Below are 16,447 nucleotides of genomic sequence, written 5' to 3' on the forward strand. Positions count from 1 at the left end.
TTCGTCCTCCAATGGACCTCCTCTGGGAGGTCCAAGAAGAGGTCCATTGGAGGACGAAACTGTTGGGCATATTCTCACAAAAACACCTTTCATTTTCCTTTGTGGAATACAACTAAACGTATGTATGTATGTGTGTGTGTATTAAGTATACCTTAGTTTAACCAGACCACTGAGCTGATTAACAGCTCTCCTAGAGAGGGCTGGCCGAAGGATTAGGCTTATTTTACGTGGCTAAGAACCAGTTGGTTACCTAGCAACGGGACCTACAGCTTATTGTGGAATCCGACCCAAATTATACCGAGAAATTAATTTCTATCACCAGAAATAAATTCCTGTGTGTGTGTGTGTGTGTAAGAAGAGAGAGAGAGAGAGAGAGAGAGAGAGAGAGAGAGAGAGAGAGAGAGAGAGAGAGAGAGAGAGAGAGAGAGAGAGACGTGCAAATGCAAGCGTGGTGGTTAAGTAACGATTAAAAATACGCAATTTTACCATTTTGACACTTAACATCGTCTTCAGCATAACAAACGCTTCAGTGAACAAAAAATAACTTTCATGTTGCACGTTAGCGCGGATACCATGCCCAAATTTTCCTTCTCATCCCAATTTCCAGTATGTCCGGAGAAAAATTAAAGACTGATACACATTGGCGACGACCATTGCAGCCTGAATATATGAGTCTATGTTCTTGAAAGCCTATGAAAAACATAACTCGACGACCTGCAAACAAAAACTTGCACGATCACATTTATTGCAAAGTCTGAGAGCTTCTCTAGAAAGTAAAGGTAAAATAATAGTCAGTTACTTTGCCACATTAATACCGTACGGTTTCATAAATCTATTTACCTTATTATGTAGTCTCTTAATCAGTGAAATTATAAAAATTCATGGATTTCCACAGATTTTTACGAAAGATTTCTGTTCAAAAATTTACACTCTTCCTCTCTTTCTTAAAACGTTCCTGACTGGCAGGCGCACACACAAACGTGTAAATATATATATATATATATATATATATATATATATATATATATATATATATATATATATATATATATATATATGTGTGTGTGTGTGTGTGTGTGTGTGTGTGTGTGTGTGTACATATATACATATACATATATATATGATATAAATAAAGACCTTATGAATGAACGAACAAGTACTTCGAAATTACCATCACTCAAAAATTATCTAAGACAAAGGTTAACATAGTATCAAACACGAAGCTGACATCATATGATAAAAAAAATCGAAAAACAGGATTCCCCCAAAACTGTTGAAACAGGAAAGAGTTCCTTTATCACTGAATAGCAGCGGGAAAAAATGCTTATCTCGTTAAATGTCAAATAAATCCTAGCAATGCTCACACAGCCCAACCCCAGACACACATTATATATATATATATATATATATATATATATATATATATATATATATATATATATATATATACGTATTGTGTCTAACTTTTCAATATAGCAACTACTGTTATTATACACCGTAAGTTTAAACGTATTCCAAGAGGTGAGAATAACAGTTGACCGTTGTTTTCTGAAGTCAGTCGGTTATTACAGTAAGTTATACATTACATGAACAGATTAAATATATAACTGTGTGCGGCCATATAGTGTGGCTGCATTGGTAATCCAAAATCATTAACTACAGCAAAACGATTAAGTCTTGATGCAATCTGCATCTTATCCTTCCTCTCTCCGGTACGATTTTTATTGTTCTTAATGTTTGTACTGCTACAAATAAAATTTATTATTATTATTATTATTATTATTATTATTATTATTATTATTATTATTATTATTAATGTATCTTTCTCTAAACCTTCCGCTTTTCACTGCCGAGTGGTTGCAAAGGCATATGTTACTATTTCAAAGGATAACGTACATGAGTAGGTAAAACCCATATCTTCATTTCAGTAAAAAAATACTTTCTCGTGCCTTATGGATGTTATAAAACAGGGGCGACATGTTATGAACCAGGGCACTCAGCAAAATTAGGGTTAGGCTACGTCTTGGATCCCATGGAAAAATAAGATTTATATACATACATCCTTGAATACGCTTGGAGCAACCAGTCCTATTTTGGGCACATGTCTTTTTAAGAATTTTTTCAAACCGCTTATCATACCTTATATATTTTGTAAAACTGATTGATTATATTTATCAGAACTAAAACATCAGCAGACGAATATAGCAGTCTGATAACATTAGGCCTATAGCTGACAACTCGGAAAGACGAATAAAAGAATAGCCCATTTGGAGCTTTTTATTTTCATCTTTAAACTATTCTTACTCCCAATGAAAGCCACTCCTGTTATCTGTTTCGTCAGATTAAACTTTTCCAGTTTCAAGAATAAATAACCTATCACACAATTCAAAAATGAAATGGTAAAACTAGGCCTATAGGTACCATTCATGGGCAGCAGATGGTTATAGGAAAAAAAATGCTCAATACGCTGAAAGAGGTTGAGTCATGAGGTAATGTGGGTATTTTTTTCCATGTTGCGTTCATTCCCTTTGCCTGCAATGCCCCTTATTACTTCAAATGAAACTGCTTACTTTTTTTTTTTTAAGAATCAAACATAACGGACGAATCTCCACTGATCTCAGCCAAAATGCCGAGAAACGATGATCACAGACGAATCCAAACGCCTACACTACTAGCCTAGGTTAGCACCCACAAGTAGGATAAATGTTTTTCCTTTGTCTTTAAATGGCAAGCTTTTACTCGTAAACCTTAAAGCTTCTTACAAGTTTCAGTAAGTTTTCCACGAGAAAGTCTACATACACGAAGATATTTTGCCAATCAGCAAGACTTACCTCTTCCAGTACAATAGTTCAAGGCTGCTACTACAGACATCTGATGCCTCCATTGTCGCAATTTGCGTACAATATACAATCATACAACAACAGATGCACAAGATTTTCCAGCACTTCTGTGTTAAACGTCAAGACTTACACCGCAATGCACAACCTGCAATGATACAATTATTCTCAGCGACAAAAGACGACGTATGTAACAACAGACTCCTCACAGTGACTACGAAAGTACGAATACGAATTTCGAAATCGCAGAAGTCAGGAGGTCCCCAGTCGTCCAAAATAGTAGTGCTTTCATAACAAAATTCAGGCATTTTTTGTATAGCTGTCATAATTATAAGTTAGATTAATTTAATAGCTTATTTTGCAATATAATTATATATATTCCCTTGTAAATACAAATTCATTAGTTGATATTAACTTTAGACCGTAAATTTAATGAGAAACATCATAACACATTACCTGGTGAGCGAGACGAGTTAAAGGGTGCATTGACAACATGACTAATAGTCCACACTGTGCTTTGGTGACGTTTGTGTTACGTAAAATTTGTGTAACGAATTTCGTCGTGTTGTGCATTACTAGAGAAATAAGCGGGCGAAATTTAATTTGCGAATCAAAGAATGCTTACCAGTGCACTTGCGGGCGGAGGAAGTTAGCAGGTGTTGGACGCGGTACGTAGATTACCCGGTATTTTTTGTGCTGCCATGACAGTGGGCCGTTTGTCAAACTGTGTTGGTTTTGGCTGGTAGTGTTTTTCAAGCTGCCTTAGGTAGCTGGTAGATTTATATTTTGTTGTCTTGATATCTTTGGTTGACTCTTTGGATATAAAACTAACAACTGTCATAAAGGATAGTTTAAAATAATGCTGATAAAGCTAAGCATGTTACATGTTTCGTCATAACGTACAGATGTCAACCAATAACTGGCTACTAGAACCACTTTCACTAAGGCCGAGTGCGCACTGCTGTAGTCGAAACGTTAAGGCAGAATCCAAACACTTGCAGGAAACTGTTTTAAACCCTAAATGACATATTTTGACTGATGGACGAAGAATCTTGTAATGTTGTTTGATGTAAGACGAGCAAAAAAGTTTTTGCGCCTATTCGAACACTTTCCAACTTTTGTGCTTTGTGCAGATATATTCAAGGGTGGGGGGGGGACTTTATGAAATGGAAGTATATGCCGATAAACTCATTATGCTAACTGAAGCTCGGCCTGCAATAAGGAAACAAAATGAAAGATGCAGAATTTCAACTCACAAGTTGAGGCCAGTTATTGGCCTAGAGATGAATGCTCCCAGATGATGGAGGATTTAACTGCACAGTCTCGTTGAGTTCCGAAATTTTATTTCATTATGCCATAATCCTTTTGAAAATCATTAATGTTCCTTTTTTAATTAATCTGGTGTAACCAAAATATACATATGTACCCAAAATATATATGTGCGGCCTGTTGTCACAGTTTAATATACGAATATGTGTATAATCGTAAGAATACGGCTTGAACTATGTTGTAGAATTGTTCCAGTTGTCAGTCAAATAGAGTGTGTGCGTGCGCGCGCGCGCTCCAATCCCAGTATCACTTTGTTCTTTGAGTCTTGGAGTAGTCTCGTGGTTTAATTTGTGTGTTTTGAATGTACTTCAGGTGTCTTTTTAATGCGACAGCTGGAGAATGGTGCATCCCACAGAATACGGTGGGGTTTCGATTATCAGCCGTGGTGGTGACGAGTCCGTGGTGTTGGTCTGTTCAGTGGCTGATGTACTGGAAGTTTTACCCTGTAGTATATGCGGTTCACCCATGTTTCAGCAGTTGAAGTATGAATGTGGCAGTTACCGTTGCTTTTGTTTGGCGTTCCTGCAGTGTGGCACTGCTTCATGTTCAAAAGGTCGCTCATATATATATATATATATATATATATATATATATATATATATATATATATATATATATATAGAGAGAGAGAGAGAGAGAGAGAGAGAGAGAGAGAGAGAGAGGCGGGAATGGCTCAAGCTAAATTGTTTTGTAATTTTGGCATCAGGCCTTCATCAAAGCAAAGAATGCTTAGCGATTCGGTTATCTTGTTTGGTATCTTAGGTTCAGTGTTTCCGAAGAAGTTTTATTTGAGATGTAATATGGTTGATTTCATTAAGAAAATTCGCCAGTCTGTATCACCTACTCCTTAGTTGCTTCTGTAATCGCATGGACTGAGACGTAATTCAAAAGTATATATTTCAGGAGATAGGCGTTTGTACTGTACGCGGGTGAGGGTGCGATTAGAGGATGTTTTTTTTTAATCGGCCAGTTCTGTAAAATTCCAATGTACCTCAAATGACCAAAGCAGTGAATCAAGTAACTGGTAGTGCTTTGGTAAAAAAAAGCCTTGGGCTTAGGAATCTCATCCCAAAAATCCTGTTGAGATCCGGAAGGCTAATATCTGGTGCTGGTTCACTAGGCGAGGAAATGCATTTGCTTTATCTATTTGTCACTTTTTACCAGATACGTATGTAATTGTTTAAAAAACCACAGTGCCCTTCTAACTTCTCGATTTCTTCACACTCTGGAAACGCTTGTTGCAACAAAGCCTAGATCCAAATGAAGAAAGAATTGAAGAAATTCTGACGCCCGGGCAAGATTCGAACTCGCATCCGGGGTATCAGAAAGAGGTAATCATTGTTACGTACGTATCTAGTAAATAAAAAAAAGTCCATTAGTTTCTAAATGTGCATTTCAGCCTAAAAAAAAATCAATGAACGATTAGACACTTGGCTATGGTGGTGAAGGCGAGTCTTTTCAAGCTCTAGTAAATGTATATGAATTCGACAAGTATAATAGCTTTATACTTTTCATCGTGGCCAGGTGGATAAACGATACCTCGTTCTGATATCACGGATGCAAGTTTGAGTCTATTCTTTTTCATTTGGACCTAGGCATAGTAAGGAGAAACATTTACAAAGTATGAAGAAATCGATAAGTTAAAAGGGCATTTTGTTTAATAAAATGGCACACACACACACACTGTACATAAATGTGCTCAAGGTAAGATATCTAAATTTCTTTTGAAGCGGCGTAGGGCTTGGATAAAGCTGGTCTTTAAAATTCCTCTTATTCACCCTCTAAACTATATTGATTAATTGCTTTTTATTTAATGCACATTATCTGTACTTTTTATAAATTAATGAAAAAATATTTAAAGGCGTTACCATGAAATCATCTTAGGTTAATTTGGATTAAATTTTTTCTGTACATCTCATTCAGTAGCTTGGTTATCATCATCACTGTGTAAAATCATTGATAGAGATGGAAATCTCCTCAGGTGATAAATGACATTACGAAGGTTAATCAGAAGAATTTTTATTCTTAAAAGTCCAAGAAAGTGTCTCTTCGGAAAGAGATTATATGAAGGACAGTAAATGGAGGATAAACAGGTTGCCTCTCCTCACACAAAATGCAAAAGCTAAATGGAAGAAAAATATAATTACACAACAAGAAGATCAAAAAGACGATCTTCAACTGACAGTTAAACAATTAAGGTGAAAATACAATAAAATAAAATCATGAAAAACACAAGTGCATTATGGGTTAGACCATGTATAAGAAAAAAACCTTTCACTAGTTAAGAAGTTTACCAAATTTCAGCGTGAATTCTTTTAAAGAAACAATTCATTAAGCTTTAGTTTTATTTTTTTTCATTAACAAATATATAGTGACAAGTGAATTACAGAAGAATGTTTGTACAATTAAAGAAAATATGGTAAAATCCTTGTAACTGAACTAGTGATTTATTTAACCTTGTTTCCAAATCGTACTCTGCTTCTCAAAGCCATAAATGCCTTAATCACTATTTGAACATTTGCATGCTTCAAGACATCATCCAGGTTACTAAAATCTAACGTTTATTTGAGACCATCAAGTTATTCATAAGTGGTTACGTGTGCCAACTTTTTCCAGTTGAAATTTGGTTACGATTAGAACGTTAATATTTCCGTTTATATTACTGGAAATATATTATTTAATTTCCCATTTTGTACATATTTCAGTAACATTATATTGTCCATTGCCTTAACTTTAAATGTTTCTTCATAGATACAGCATTGCTCCTAAATTACTGTCGCTCTTCACTCGGAATGATAGCCCCGTAGACACTGTTAATTGTCTCGTGGGTCACTCCCTCTCTGGGAGATCTGCCAGAATTTCTGGACAGTTGGACCTCTTCGTAGTTCTCTTGGCTGGTGTTCGCTCCGGGCTCTGAAATAGAAGGATAATGTATTGTAATAATATGGTAAACTTTCTCTCCACAGCCGTCTCGTAAGGCTCGAATTCTGTCTCCGGTTCACTTTTCGGATTGCTGCAGATGCTGCTACTCGTTTATATTTCTCTAGTCCGTTTTCTTTAATATGGTTTGGATATCGACGGATGAAAGTTGGGGTGGTATCTTTGTTGCTTAACTTCCCACTGACAGCTGACCCGACATTTTTCCCAGAAATCCAAATGTTGATCTTGCAGTTTCGTATTATATACTCATAAGTTATTTGGTTTTTATTATTTCCACATTCGTCCTTTTTAAGGTGATGAGTAGCAGGACCTGGAAGATATAAAATAATTGGTGTTTCCTAATACAGGCCATATCGATTTATGCCAAGAATACTCTTGACTGATATAATCATTATGCTTTGCACAAGTGATTCGAGTCATTTTCAGTCTAATAATTACGAAGTTCACAGCGCTTTAGGCTGGAATTTAAAATTTAGTGACTTTATAGAGCGTAAAATGTTTACTAAATGCTTCCAGACAACAATGTACTTTTGAAGTTTTTTCGATGGAAGCCCCCTTGAAAATGGAACACGAAAATACGAGACATAATTATAAATTTGGGAATGCCTGGCATAGTGCAGCATCACCATGAAATTGATACTCGTCAGAATTTTAAATGCATTTAATGAGTTTATTTAATAGACTAAATGGTCTTTTAGTATTATTAGAAACTACTGACTCTAATTACTGAAATTATGATATTAGCATGGCACTGGTGAATTTTTGGAATTAGGAATTTTAGGGGGATACAGCAATCTAAAACGGCCTATATTTTTAGTAAGTCTTGTTCCCAACTACACAGAAGATTTATTAAGTATTGAAAACAAATGAATTAACTTATGGTAACGGACGGTATAGAGAATAAAATTAGCATATTTCTTCCTTTACCCCAGGACATCAAAGAAGGTTTTTTTCTTAACGTCAACATTTTACGCTCTATAAAGTCACTAAACCTGGCTCAGAAAAAAAATAGCGTCGGTTTTCCCTGGAACAAAGGTCAAGCGAACTAGCAGAGTGGCGGCTGCTTCTAGAACAGATTATGTCATCCATTATTTTCCTTATTGCTGTAGAAGCGTTCTTTCTTGATGGGAATGCCTTCAATAGATGAATGCTCTGACCCAGTAAACATAAGCATGTCCTACCCTGCATATAAAAGCAAAATTATAATGATTTTTATCGCTTAAGATTCACTGGAACTTATTCTCTTTTCGATCTCATAGGTGTAGACTAATCATGTCAGCAGCAGCTTTTGAATATGAGTCTTAGATTTTGCTAGTAATAGATTCTTTGGAGTTTATTCAAGTTTTTAAACGTCACTCGAGATGTTGTATAAGTTGCAAGAAATGTTTGTGCAGGCAACACATTTATGAGTGCGCTCTTATTTAAAGTTCATACGCGTACTGTCAATGTACATTATGTTATAAATACGTCGTACACGCTTACCATCAGCATTGCTCTGGGAAGAGTATTGAAATATCTTCACATTCCTCTGCCGAAATTGTCAACTGAAATAACTATAATTGTATAATTAAGAAAGAACGGCCTGCCAGTGAGACAGGTATTTACCATTAATAGCAGACTTTTTCAGCTTGATAATATAAAAAACCAGTCCCACGACGATCACGACCGACAAACAAGAGGTGCCTAACAAAAGTAGTGTTGTCAAGTCCATGGTTGAGTCCTGAGTGCTCTGTGGTGCTGAGTCCGTCATGCATTCTGTTGCATTGCTCTCCGGCCCGGGAAGATCTGCAGTAGAGTACCACCAGATTAGTTCAGTTCAAGTGGAACAGACCAAAGCAAATTGCCCATCCGAGAAGGAGAGTGTTACTAAAATATTGAGGTTTAAAAAGAGAACATATAAAATAGACGATAATAAAATTGGGCAAACCTATTTGCGAAAAGGCTTTCATTGAACGTAATGGATCTGTTAGGTATTTTTCATTATAATAAAAGAAATCTGAAAGTCCAGGAAATGCCAAAAGAAGATGAGGGAACATGCGCCTACCGCAGCTGAAGACGTCGGGACACCGTTGCCAGTAGATCCTTTCTTTGCTCTTGATTTTAATTGTAATGTCATCGCTCCAGCTGCTTAGCCAGTATTCCTTGTCGTCTGGATAAATTCGGAGTTTCTTGAAAAAAGTACTCTGTTAGCATACGCTTGTAGATTTCCGCAAAACTGACTACATTTACGAGTTTTATTGTATTTACTATAATAACTATTACCTGTTGCAAAGATCATCTATTTACAGATCTCATTTTACTTTAAGATAGTGAAATTTTAAGATAAAAATATCATAATGCTCTCTTGCTAACAATAAGTTTAGGAAATGTCTTTTTTCTTTTACTCTGTGATGATACTTAACATTCAAGTATTTCTGTGTTTATTTGCAGTAGGAAAATACAAATCCAGTAGATCTATAATTAAACAGTGATCAGGTAGAAGTGAAATAATACTTTACTCTGTGAATTGCAATTGATATCAGTAATGGCAGCCAAGTAATTAAGTGATCGAAAACCCATTTGGCTCCCCCCCTCCCCCCCAATACTCCATCAAGTTATGTTTGTAATGAATTTAACTCAAGTGAATGGATGGCATGCTATACGAAGAGATCTATATTTGGTGATCATTATAGCCCTTCTTTGGCTGAGTCGGTAGAGCTTCAGACTGTCACTCGATGGGCCGGAGTTCAATTCCCGCGGCCGGCTGATAAAGAGTTAAAGGAATTTATTTCTGGTGATAGAAATTCATTTCTCGCTATACTGTGGTTCGGATTCCACAATAAGCTGTAGGTCCCGTTGCTAAGTAACCAATTGGTTCTTAGCCACGTAAAATAAGTCTAATCCTTCGGGTTAGCCTAAGGAGAGCTGTTAATCAGCTCAGTGGTCTGGTAAAACTAAGGTATACGTAACTTTGGTGATCATTATGCAGTACCCGAAGTCCTTTAAATCTGAAGGTGATTTGGGCATTTTTATCTCTGCCTAATACTCAAGAGGAGTTAGGGACGGTGAGTTACATTGAAGGTAAAAGCTCAAAATGTTATGTAGTTTTTTTGGTTTCCATTTTGGTAATGTTACCAGCTCAATATAATTAGATTTAATTGAGTTATGAAATCACACCGTCGATCGAAACTTGAACGAAAAATACTATAGAAGAAATTATTTAAGTTTCATAACAATTCCAATTACAAAAGATTTAATTATGTATGAGGTGATAACTCACTAGGCGATTGAAGACCTTTTTGATACTTACCGAATATCCCATGTGAATTTCAATAAAAAGCCATGTGTTTGATCCTTTTCGATGGTAGTTGAGTAGGATTGGAAATGAATAACTGTTTCTCTGAAGCGAAAGTCCTTCCAATTCGATACTAAAGTCGGCATTTCGACCGTTGGTCCAGTATGCGAGAGGAGTTATGGAGGGATATTTTGCACTGAAGGTGAAAGGTGTCTCTGCATCATAGCTCTTGAGTGTGTCATCTGGAGGAAGCAAAGTATCGGGTTTTATAAAGGAATGCAAAAAGAAAACGATGTTATAAGTGTTTATGTAATTATATATATATATATATATATATATATATATATATATATATATATATATATATATATATATATATATATATATATATACATTATATATATATATATATATATATATATATATATATATATATATATATAATCTTTCATAGGATGTGTGTCCTTATTCATTCGCAGTGCATGACTTAAGAACTAAAATACGAAAGAACAAAATCACAATGACTTAATGATAGAGAAGCAGAAAATGAAAAGAAAATTTCATATTTTTGATTATTTAAAGACGATTTCACTGCTTCAGATATTAATAACTGTAGTCAGCTTTTAGTCATTCATAGTTTAAATACGATGACTAAATTATATATATATATATTATATATATATATATATATATATATATATATATATATATATATATATATATATATATATCAGATCTCAAAATTTTCTTTCCAAATTTTTGTGCGTTTTGTCATATTAGGATTTACAAGCATCAGTAAAGAGCAGTTATTCCATAATTTACTTCCTTTCGCCTTGTAAATATACGATTTTGATATTGTGATTACCTAAATCAAACTTTTTTTAATAAGCCAAACGGCACTCCTTAATTGCAGCCATAGTTTAATGAAGCGTTTTTCCCTATTTCTGGTGCCACGTTTTAGTTGCTGTATAAACTACAGTATAGATCCTTTTCGTTGCAAGAAAGCAGTGGATGCTTTGTACGTAATCTTTATCTTTAGTGTTTAAAAGTGGAGCTTCTTCGTTATTTAATTTTTAATACATTTGCGTTAAGTATACGTGAGGGAATATACAGTTATTTCTCTTATTAGAAGGGAAAGGTTGTTATTTTGGCTCATGTCCCCAAAAGTGTACATTTCTTTACTGGAATCATTTCCCATACTTTTCGCAAATCTTTGTCTCCCATTCTGATGTGAAATCACTTTACCCTGAAAGGTCTTAAATTCGTCCCTCGAGAATGTTCCTCTGAGTTCACTTTTCACCTTTTCACTTCTGACCCAAATGCTCTTTTCTGTGACTTTGTAAGGTAACAATGACGACAGGAGTTCTGGAGTCAGCTGATATATTCCTGGACGAGTGGTTGCCGATTTTTAAGGATGGTATTGGGTGTACCGCCAAGGTGTCTCTAGGCAGAGCTTGGTGTCTCGTGGGTGGAGATGTAGATGGTAATGGAGTGGGCGTACTTCAGACTTGTGGTGGCCACCATTATTTTCTTGTGACTGGGGGGCCTACTTATATTTTTCCAGCCGCATGTGGGTCGGGTGGAGCTATTGGCCATCTTCTCGAATTCATGGAGTTGTTTGCAGAGCACTGGTGCCAGGGGGTTCCTTTTCTATTGCATCTTGAGTGGGCACTGCTGCACAATTTGGGTGGTGTTTCATTGTCTTGGTCCTGGTTGTCTTCTCCAGCTTTTCAAGTATGTTGTGAGGCCTTGGATGCCTTTTTTAATTAGTTCCACCATCGATATGGCCTTATTTCCCTTGTTAGGTCGACCTTCTTTAGTTTCCTGTCTACACTGCGGTGCAGCAGTGTTAGGAAAGACTCGGATGTGTCCTGGGATGCCATCGCCTTTGTGTCCGATAGTGAAGTATTCAGCAAGTTGAGGGCCCATCGTGCGTGGGTTGGTGCTGGTAGGGAGAACTGGGCTATTAAGAACCCATGTAGGAGCTTGTGTTATCCTCCCTTTGTATGTCTAACCGACATGCATTGCAGGGAAGAAGGCATCGGATAATCTCAAGGACATAATCCTTATTAGTAGGAGTTGTGACGTTTTGGAGAACATTGTATTTCTGCTCTCCAGAGCTTAAGCGCCATAGTTATGCCCTTTAAGGCTCTTTAGTTGGTAGAGCATGGCCATATTTAGCCTGTGTAAACACAACCCCTAAAAAAGAAATCTTTGTGTCCTCCTCTGAAAATGTGTTTAGGGAACCCATCTACTCACCAGGTGTATTCTTCCCTTCCCGCAATGGCAGTTGCCCAGATAAAGAATTAGAAAGACTACGAAGAGTCGTTAGAAGATTCCAAAGATACACTCCAAAAAAAAAATCTTTCATTCAGAACTATTTGAGAGCATACTCTTTTGTATTCATAGAAACGATACGCACGAACCTCCCCTAACCCAGTCATCAAGAGGAAAAACGAAGCCTTCAAATTACTCATACATGGCAGCGAGGACTGGGAATCAGTGAACAGGCTCAAACCAGCCTGCCTGGGTTATGAAGACACCCTCACCCCCCATCCCCCCTCCCCCCCGACAAATCCAACCGCCGCATACAGCAAACAGTTTTTTTGATAAACAAAAAGTGAAAAACACATACGTACCTAACTCATTCATTCAAGATATAAATGTATAGTTCTAGTCAGGCATTCAGTGAAAAATGTGAACTTCATGTTTTTTCAGTGATATTACAACAAACACATTGAAAGTGATTAGTGCAGCTAACAAAAACGGTGAAATTTACCTTCATCGGACAGTGCAAGTGATAAATACATATTATAATAAGACATTCAGTGAAAACGATTCACAATATTATTTCTGGACATGTTCACATAATTTCTCAGCTAAATTGCCATATGTATATTTTTGGTTACCACCATCATTTGCTATTCTGTATGTCAGTGTTTATTTGCGTAAATTTTTTTTTATTTTCATTAGTCACTAATATATCATTTGTTATCCCTTGTTTTAGAATTTTATACATTAATACTTACCTGCTTACAATTTCTTACTTTGTACATTTTTTATGACGTTTTCAAATTTTCTAAGAATGTTTACCTTGTCTATGATTATTCTTTATTTACCAAAGTTTATACGTGCGTCATTTTGTTTGCGTATATATTCTATTAGATGACGTTCCCGTGTGTAATTATATCCATGATCATTTGCATATCAAACTTTTTGCACTTTACAATATAAACACATTCTTAGTCTTATGAATAACATTGCCAAGGTTAGGTAGAACTTTTTATTTTGCAAGCTTTTGTTATTCACCAAAAAGCTAGAATTTCCAAGTAGCCGCCCGGTTACTGAGACACACTCTTTGTTTTTAACCACCATATCTAGCAGCCTAGCATTATATCAGTACTGAAGACACACAGCTTAGCACGTGCGGGGAACAGTCGCACATGTTGTCAAAACAACAATGATGTCCTTTGTGTTCAATTTATAGACTATTCGTGTTACTTATAACCATATGCATTTAAGTACAGTCTTGAACAATATTGTCTATTATTATCACTGTTATTATTCCTTATTATATTCCCTGATGCATTATAGATTCAAACATGTATATAATTGTAAAACTGTCCACAAGGCATAGATGTACGTGTTATAACTCCCGTCTTTTATTTTCTTTGTAATTTTTTTTGGGCAGGGGGCTAGCCTGCGTGACCAAAGCTCCACTGCCGCACCTCAGTTTAGCCGCCGAGGTCGGTTGATCAGATCGCGACAATGAATCAGCGTACTCTGGACATCTTGTAAATGAGTTGACCATGGTAATAACAATTGAAATAGACTGAAGATTTTTTTATGCCCTTTATGAGCACAGATTCATATAAACGAGAAAGATTCGCCATAGTAAAAATCAAAGCATGAATCTTTCTCATTAACAATACTTCATTTGCCAAAACCTAGCCACAGAATTCATACATTGGAAACATAAACAATTTCTCGCTCTCTCTCTCTCTCTCTCTCTCTCTCTCTCTCTCTCTCTCTCTCTCTCTCTCTCTCAGAGACATTTTAAACTGAGATGTTGTTTTAAATCACGTATTGTGCTTAGTGCTAACAAAATAAATCGGTGCTAACCTGATTGAGCAGATGCAGAGATAAGGATGAATACAAAAGGGGACAGCATCAGTTTCGCCATAGGTCACTGTTGAATTCCTTCAGGAATTTATAGACAAGTAAGATTCACTTCTCAATTCTCTGGAAAATAGTTTTTCGTTCCTCCATTTCTTTTTCTTGTGTTGAGGCGCTGAATAAGCTTTCACTTGGTGTTGGTGTCTTTTCCTTTGACCAGTGCTGAATGAGAGTTTGTGACGTCAGGTCTTCCTTTACTAATGGTGGCGCCTGATGTCTTTGGAAGGAAAAAGGTTACAAGTTATATTATTCTGATGCAGTTTTCACCGGATGTCATAGATAGTTCGCCCGGGAGATTGATTGACGTTGTTGGTAGTCAGTTAGCCTAAAAAATCACGTTTTTCTTGTCTCGAGTCACTATTCAGGCCTTGTATCCACTGCCTTTGATACACCCACTTCAGACTGCGTATGTAGTCAATCTTTGTTACACTTTGACGAGTCGACATCCATGAGTTGACCCCCGATATTTCAACAAAGGATTTCCCCTCTCTTATCAAAAACATCAAGTAGATCTCTTACTCTTTGTGTCTTTCTGTACTGGATATTTTTCCTTCTTCAACACAAGTTGCGTTAAAATTAAGTGACATATACATATTATGTCAACCCTTAAACCCATTAACAGTGCTCCAAATACTCTGCACATTTCTTCATGCACACAAATGAATGTGATTTGAAAAATGACACACTCCAAACAATTGTTCTTTGTTTATCGTAGCGTTTGTTCGTATGTTGAGATGCTCATGCCTTGATTCATCATTCCTGAAAAGGATAAGCAATAAATATTGAATCGAGTTATTTAATAATCCGTTTGGTTTTATGAAGAAGAATCTGATAAATTTATAGACATTCTCTGAGGATAGACATTTAGACATAAACTAAAATAAAAAAATTCATAAAGACCAAAAAGTCTCATTAAACGTGGTTATGCTGTACATATACATTGTATATTATGTTTGATATCATTTTTATAATTTTTCTTCGGAAGACACTCGAAAGGAAATAAAAATCGGTAAACATTCCATATGTTCAATGAAAACATTTTGAACAAAATTGAAAGTATAACGATGCATGAGAATAATAACAATAATACTGTATATTGATCAGAATCAGAATACCAGTTAACATGCAGACGGGCAAACCAAAACAAAATTCGTAAATAACGTCTAGAATTTACCATATTGAAATTTCTAGACATATTTTCCATTTACATTTCCTTCTGGTTTTTTGCACTGACTCGTCGTAATCTTTAAACTACCTCATCTTTAAATACTCATTTAGAGTCATTACTGGAGATAGAAGCTTTCTTTTGATGCTAGAAGATAATGCTAAAGCTATGGAGAATGTTTGCTTTCAAGAATTCGAAGTGATTCCCATCTTTAGACGGAAAACAAAACTAAATAAAGTGTGTCGTCCAGCGCATAACAACACGATCAACACAGAACTTTCTAGAAAGTGATCCAGTTGAAAATATAAATTAATAACATGATGCACAAATATAAAGAAAAAAAATACATACATCAAGGTAGAACAGCAAATTGGAAGATAAATTTTTAAAACAATTAAGGTCACTTACCGTCATGTACCAAATTTATTAGTGAAGATATTTTTAAGCCATTACAAAGGACAGAAATGAAAGAATTCACCATGAATAATGTAAATTGAAATTAATTGCTAAGGTTTGCTCTCAGTTTTCTTGTACACAAGATTCCAGGACCAGCGGGCCAAATGTCTGGTCAAAAGACACTAGGCTGTTGTAGTCCTTTTACGACACTACCTTCCAATTGTCTGAGAACTGCGCCTGTCCCTTTTCGTCTTTTTCCATACCTGCATTCGACATAAATCTTCCTGGCTGATTTTTTCAGAATACGAGAGCAGCAGGTTATTTACTTTT

At 35.9% G+C, this 16,447-nt stretch overlaps 3 protein-coding genes across 5 annotated transcripts in view; 1 reads left to right on the forward strand and 2 right to left on the reverse strand.

The window, feature by feature from the left end:
- The window catches only part of LOC136832749 (metalloreductase STEAP4-like), a 40,380-nt gene extending 37,311 nt beyond the window's left edge, over nucleotides 1–3,069 (reverse strand). For both annotated transcript variants that reach the window (XM_067094267.1, XM_067094266.1), the window contains exon 1: nucleotides 2,832–3,069. In XM_067094267.1, the coding sequence (XP_066950368.1) occupies nucleotides 2,832–2,914 (83 nt within the window). In that variant the 5' untranslated portion in view covers nucleotides 2,915–3,069. The remainder of the gene's footprint in view (nucleotides 1–2,831) is intronic.
- Nucleotides 3,070–3,307: 238 nt separating this feature from the next.
- Nucleotides 3,308–16,447, forward strand: part of LOC136832754 (trafficking protein particle complex subunit 13) — a 180,299-nt gene continuing 167,159 nt past the window's right edge. Inside the window, exon 1 of the mRNA XM_067094280.1 lies at nucleotides 3,308–3,505. Coding sequence (XP_066950381.1) covers nucleotides 3,331–3,505 — 175 coding nt within the window. The 5' untranslated portion in view covers nucleotides 3,308–3,330. The remainder of the gene's footprint in view (nucleotides 3,506–16,447) is intronic.
- LOC136832755 (uncharacterized) lies at nucleotides 6,170–14,994 on the reverse strand. Of its 2 annotated transcripts, none has more exons than XM_067094283.1 (5): nucleotides 14,503–14,994; nucleotides 10,396–10,622; nucleotides 9,151–9,274; nucleotides 8,712–8,891; nucleotides 6,170–7,079 (listed from the first exon to the last, which is right to left on the reverse strand). In XM_067094283.1, the coding sequence occupies exons 1-5, from the start codon at nucleotides 14,561–14,563 to the stop codon at nucleotides 6,937–6,939; spliced, it is 735 nt and encodes a 244-aa protein (XP_066950384.1). In that variant the 5' UTR covers nucleotides 14,564–14,994; the 3' UTR covers nucleotides 6,170–6,936. The 2 variants fall into 2 exon arrangements, with proteins under 2 accessions (XP_066950384.1, XP_066950383.1); XM_067094282.1 differs by having other exon boundaries at nucleotides 6,170–7,416; nucleotides 14,503–14,972.

This window comes from Macrobrachium rosenbergii, chromosome 50, assembly GCF_040412425.1.
Source record: "Macrobrachium rosenbergii isolate ZJJX-2024 chromosome 50, ASM4041242v1, whole genome shotgun sequence".
In the NCBI taxonomy this organism is placed as follows: Eukaryota; Metazoa; Arthropoda; class Malacostraca; order Decapoda; family Palaemonidae; genus Macrobrachium; species Macrobrachium rosenbergii.

What these genes read in the sequence shown, in the direction of transcription:
- LOC136832755 (XM_067094282.1), bottom strand. Translation starts at nt 14,563, where the DNA reads ATGGCGAAACTGATGCTGTCCCCTTTTGTATTCATCCTTATCTCTGCA. An exon ending in CTCTGCATCTGCTCAATCAG is followed by an intron (nt 10,623 to 14,502) that starts GTTAGCACCGAT and finishes TGCTTCCTCCAG; the next exon opens with ATGACACACTCAAGAGCTAT. An exon ending in AAATTCACATGGGATATTCG is followed by an intron (nt 9,275 to 10,395) that starts GTAAGTATCAAA and finishes ACTTTTTTCAAG; the next exon opens with AAACTCCGAATTTATCCAGA.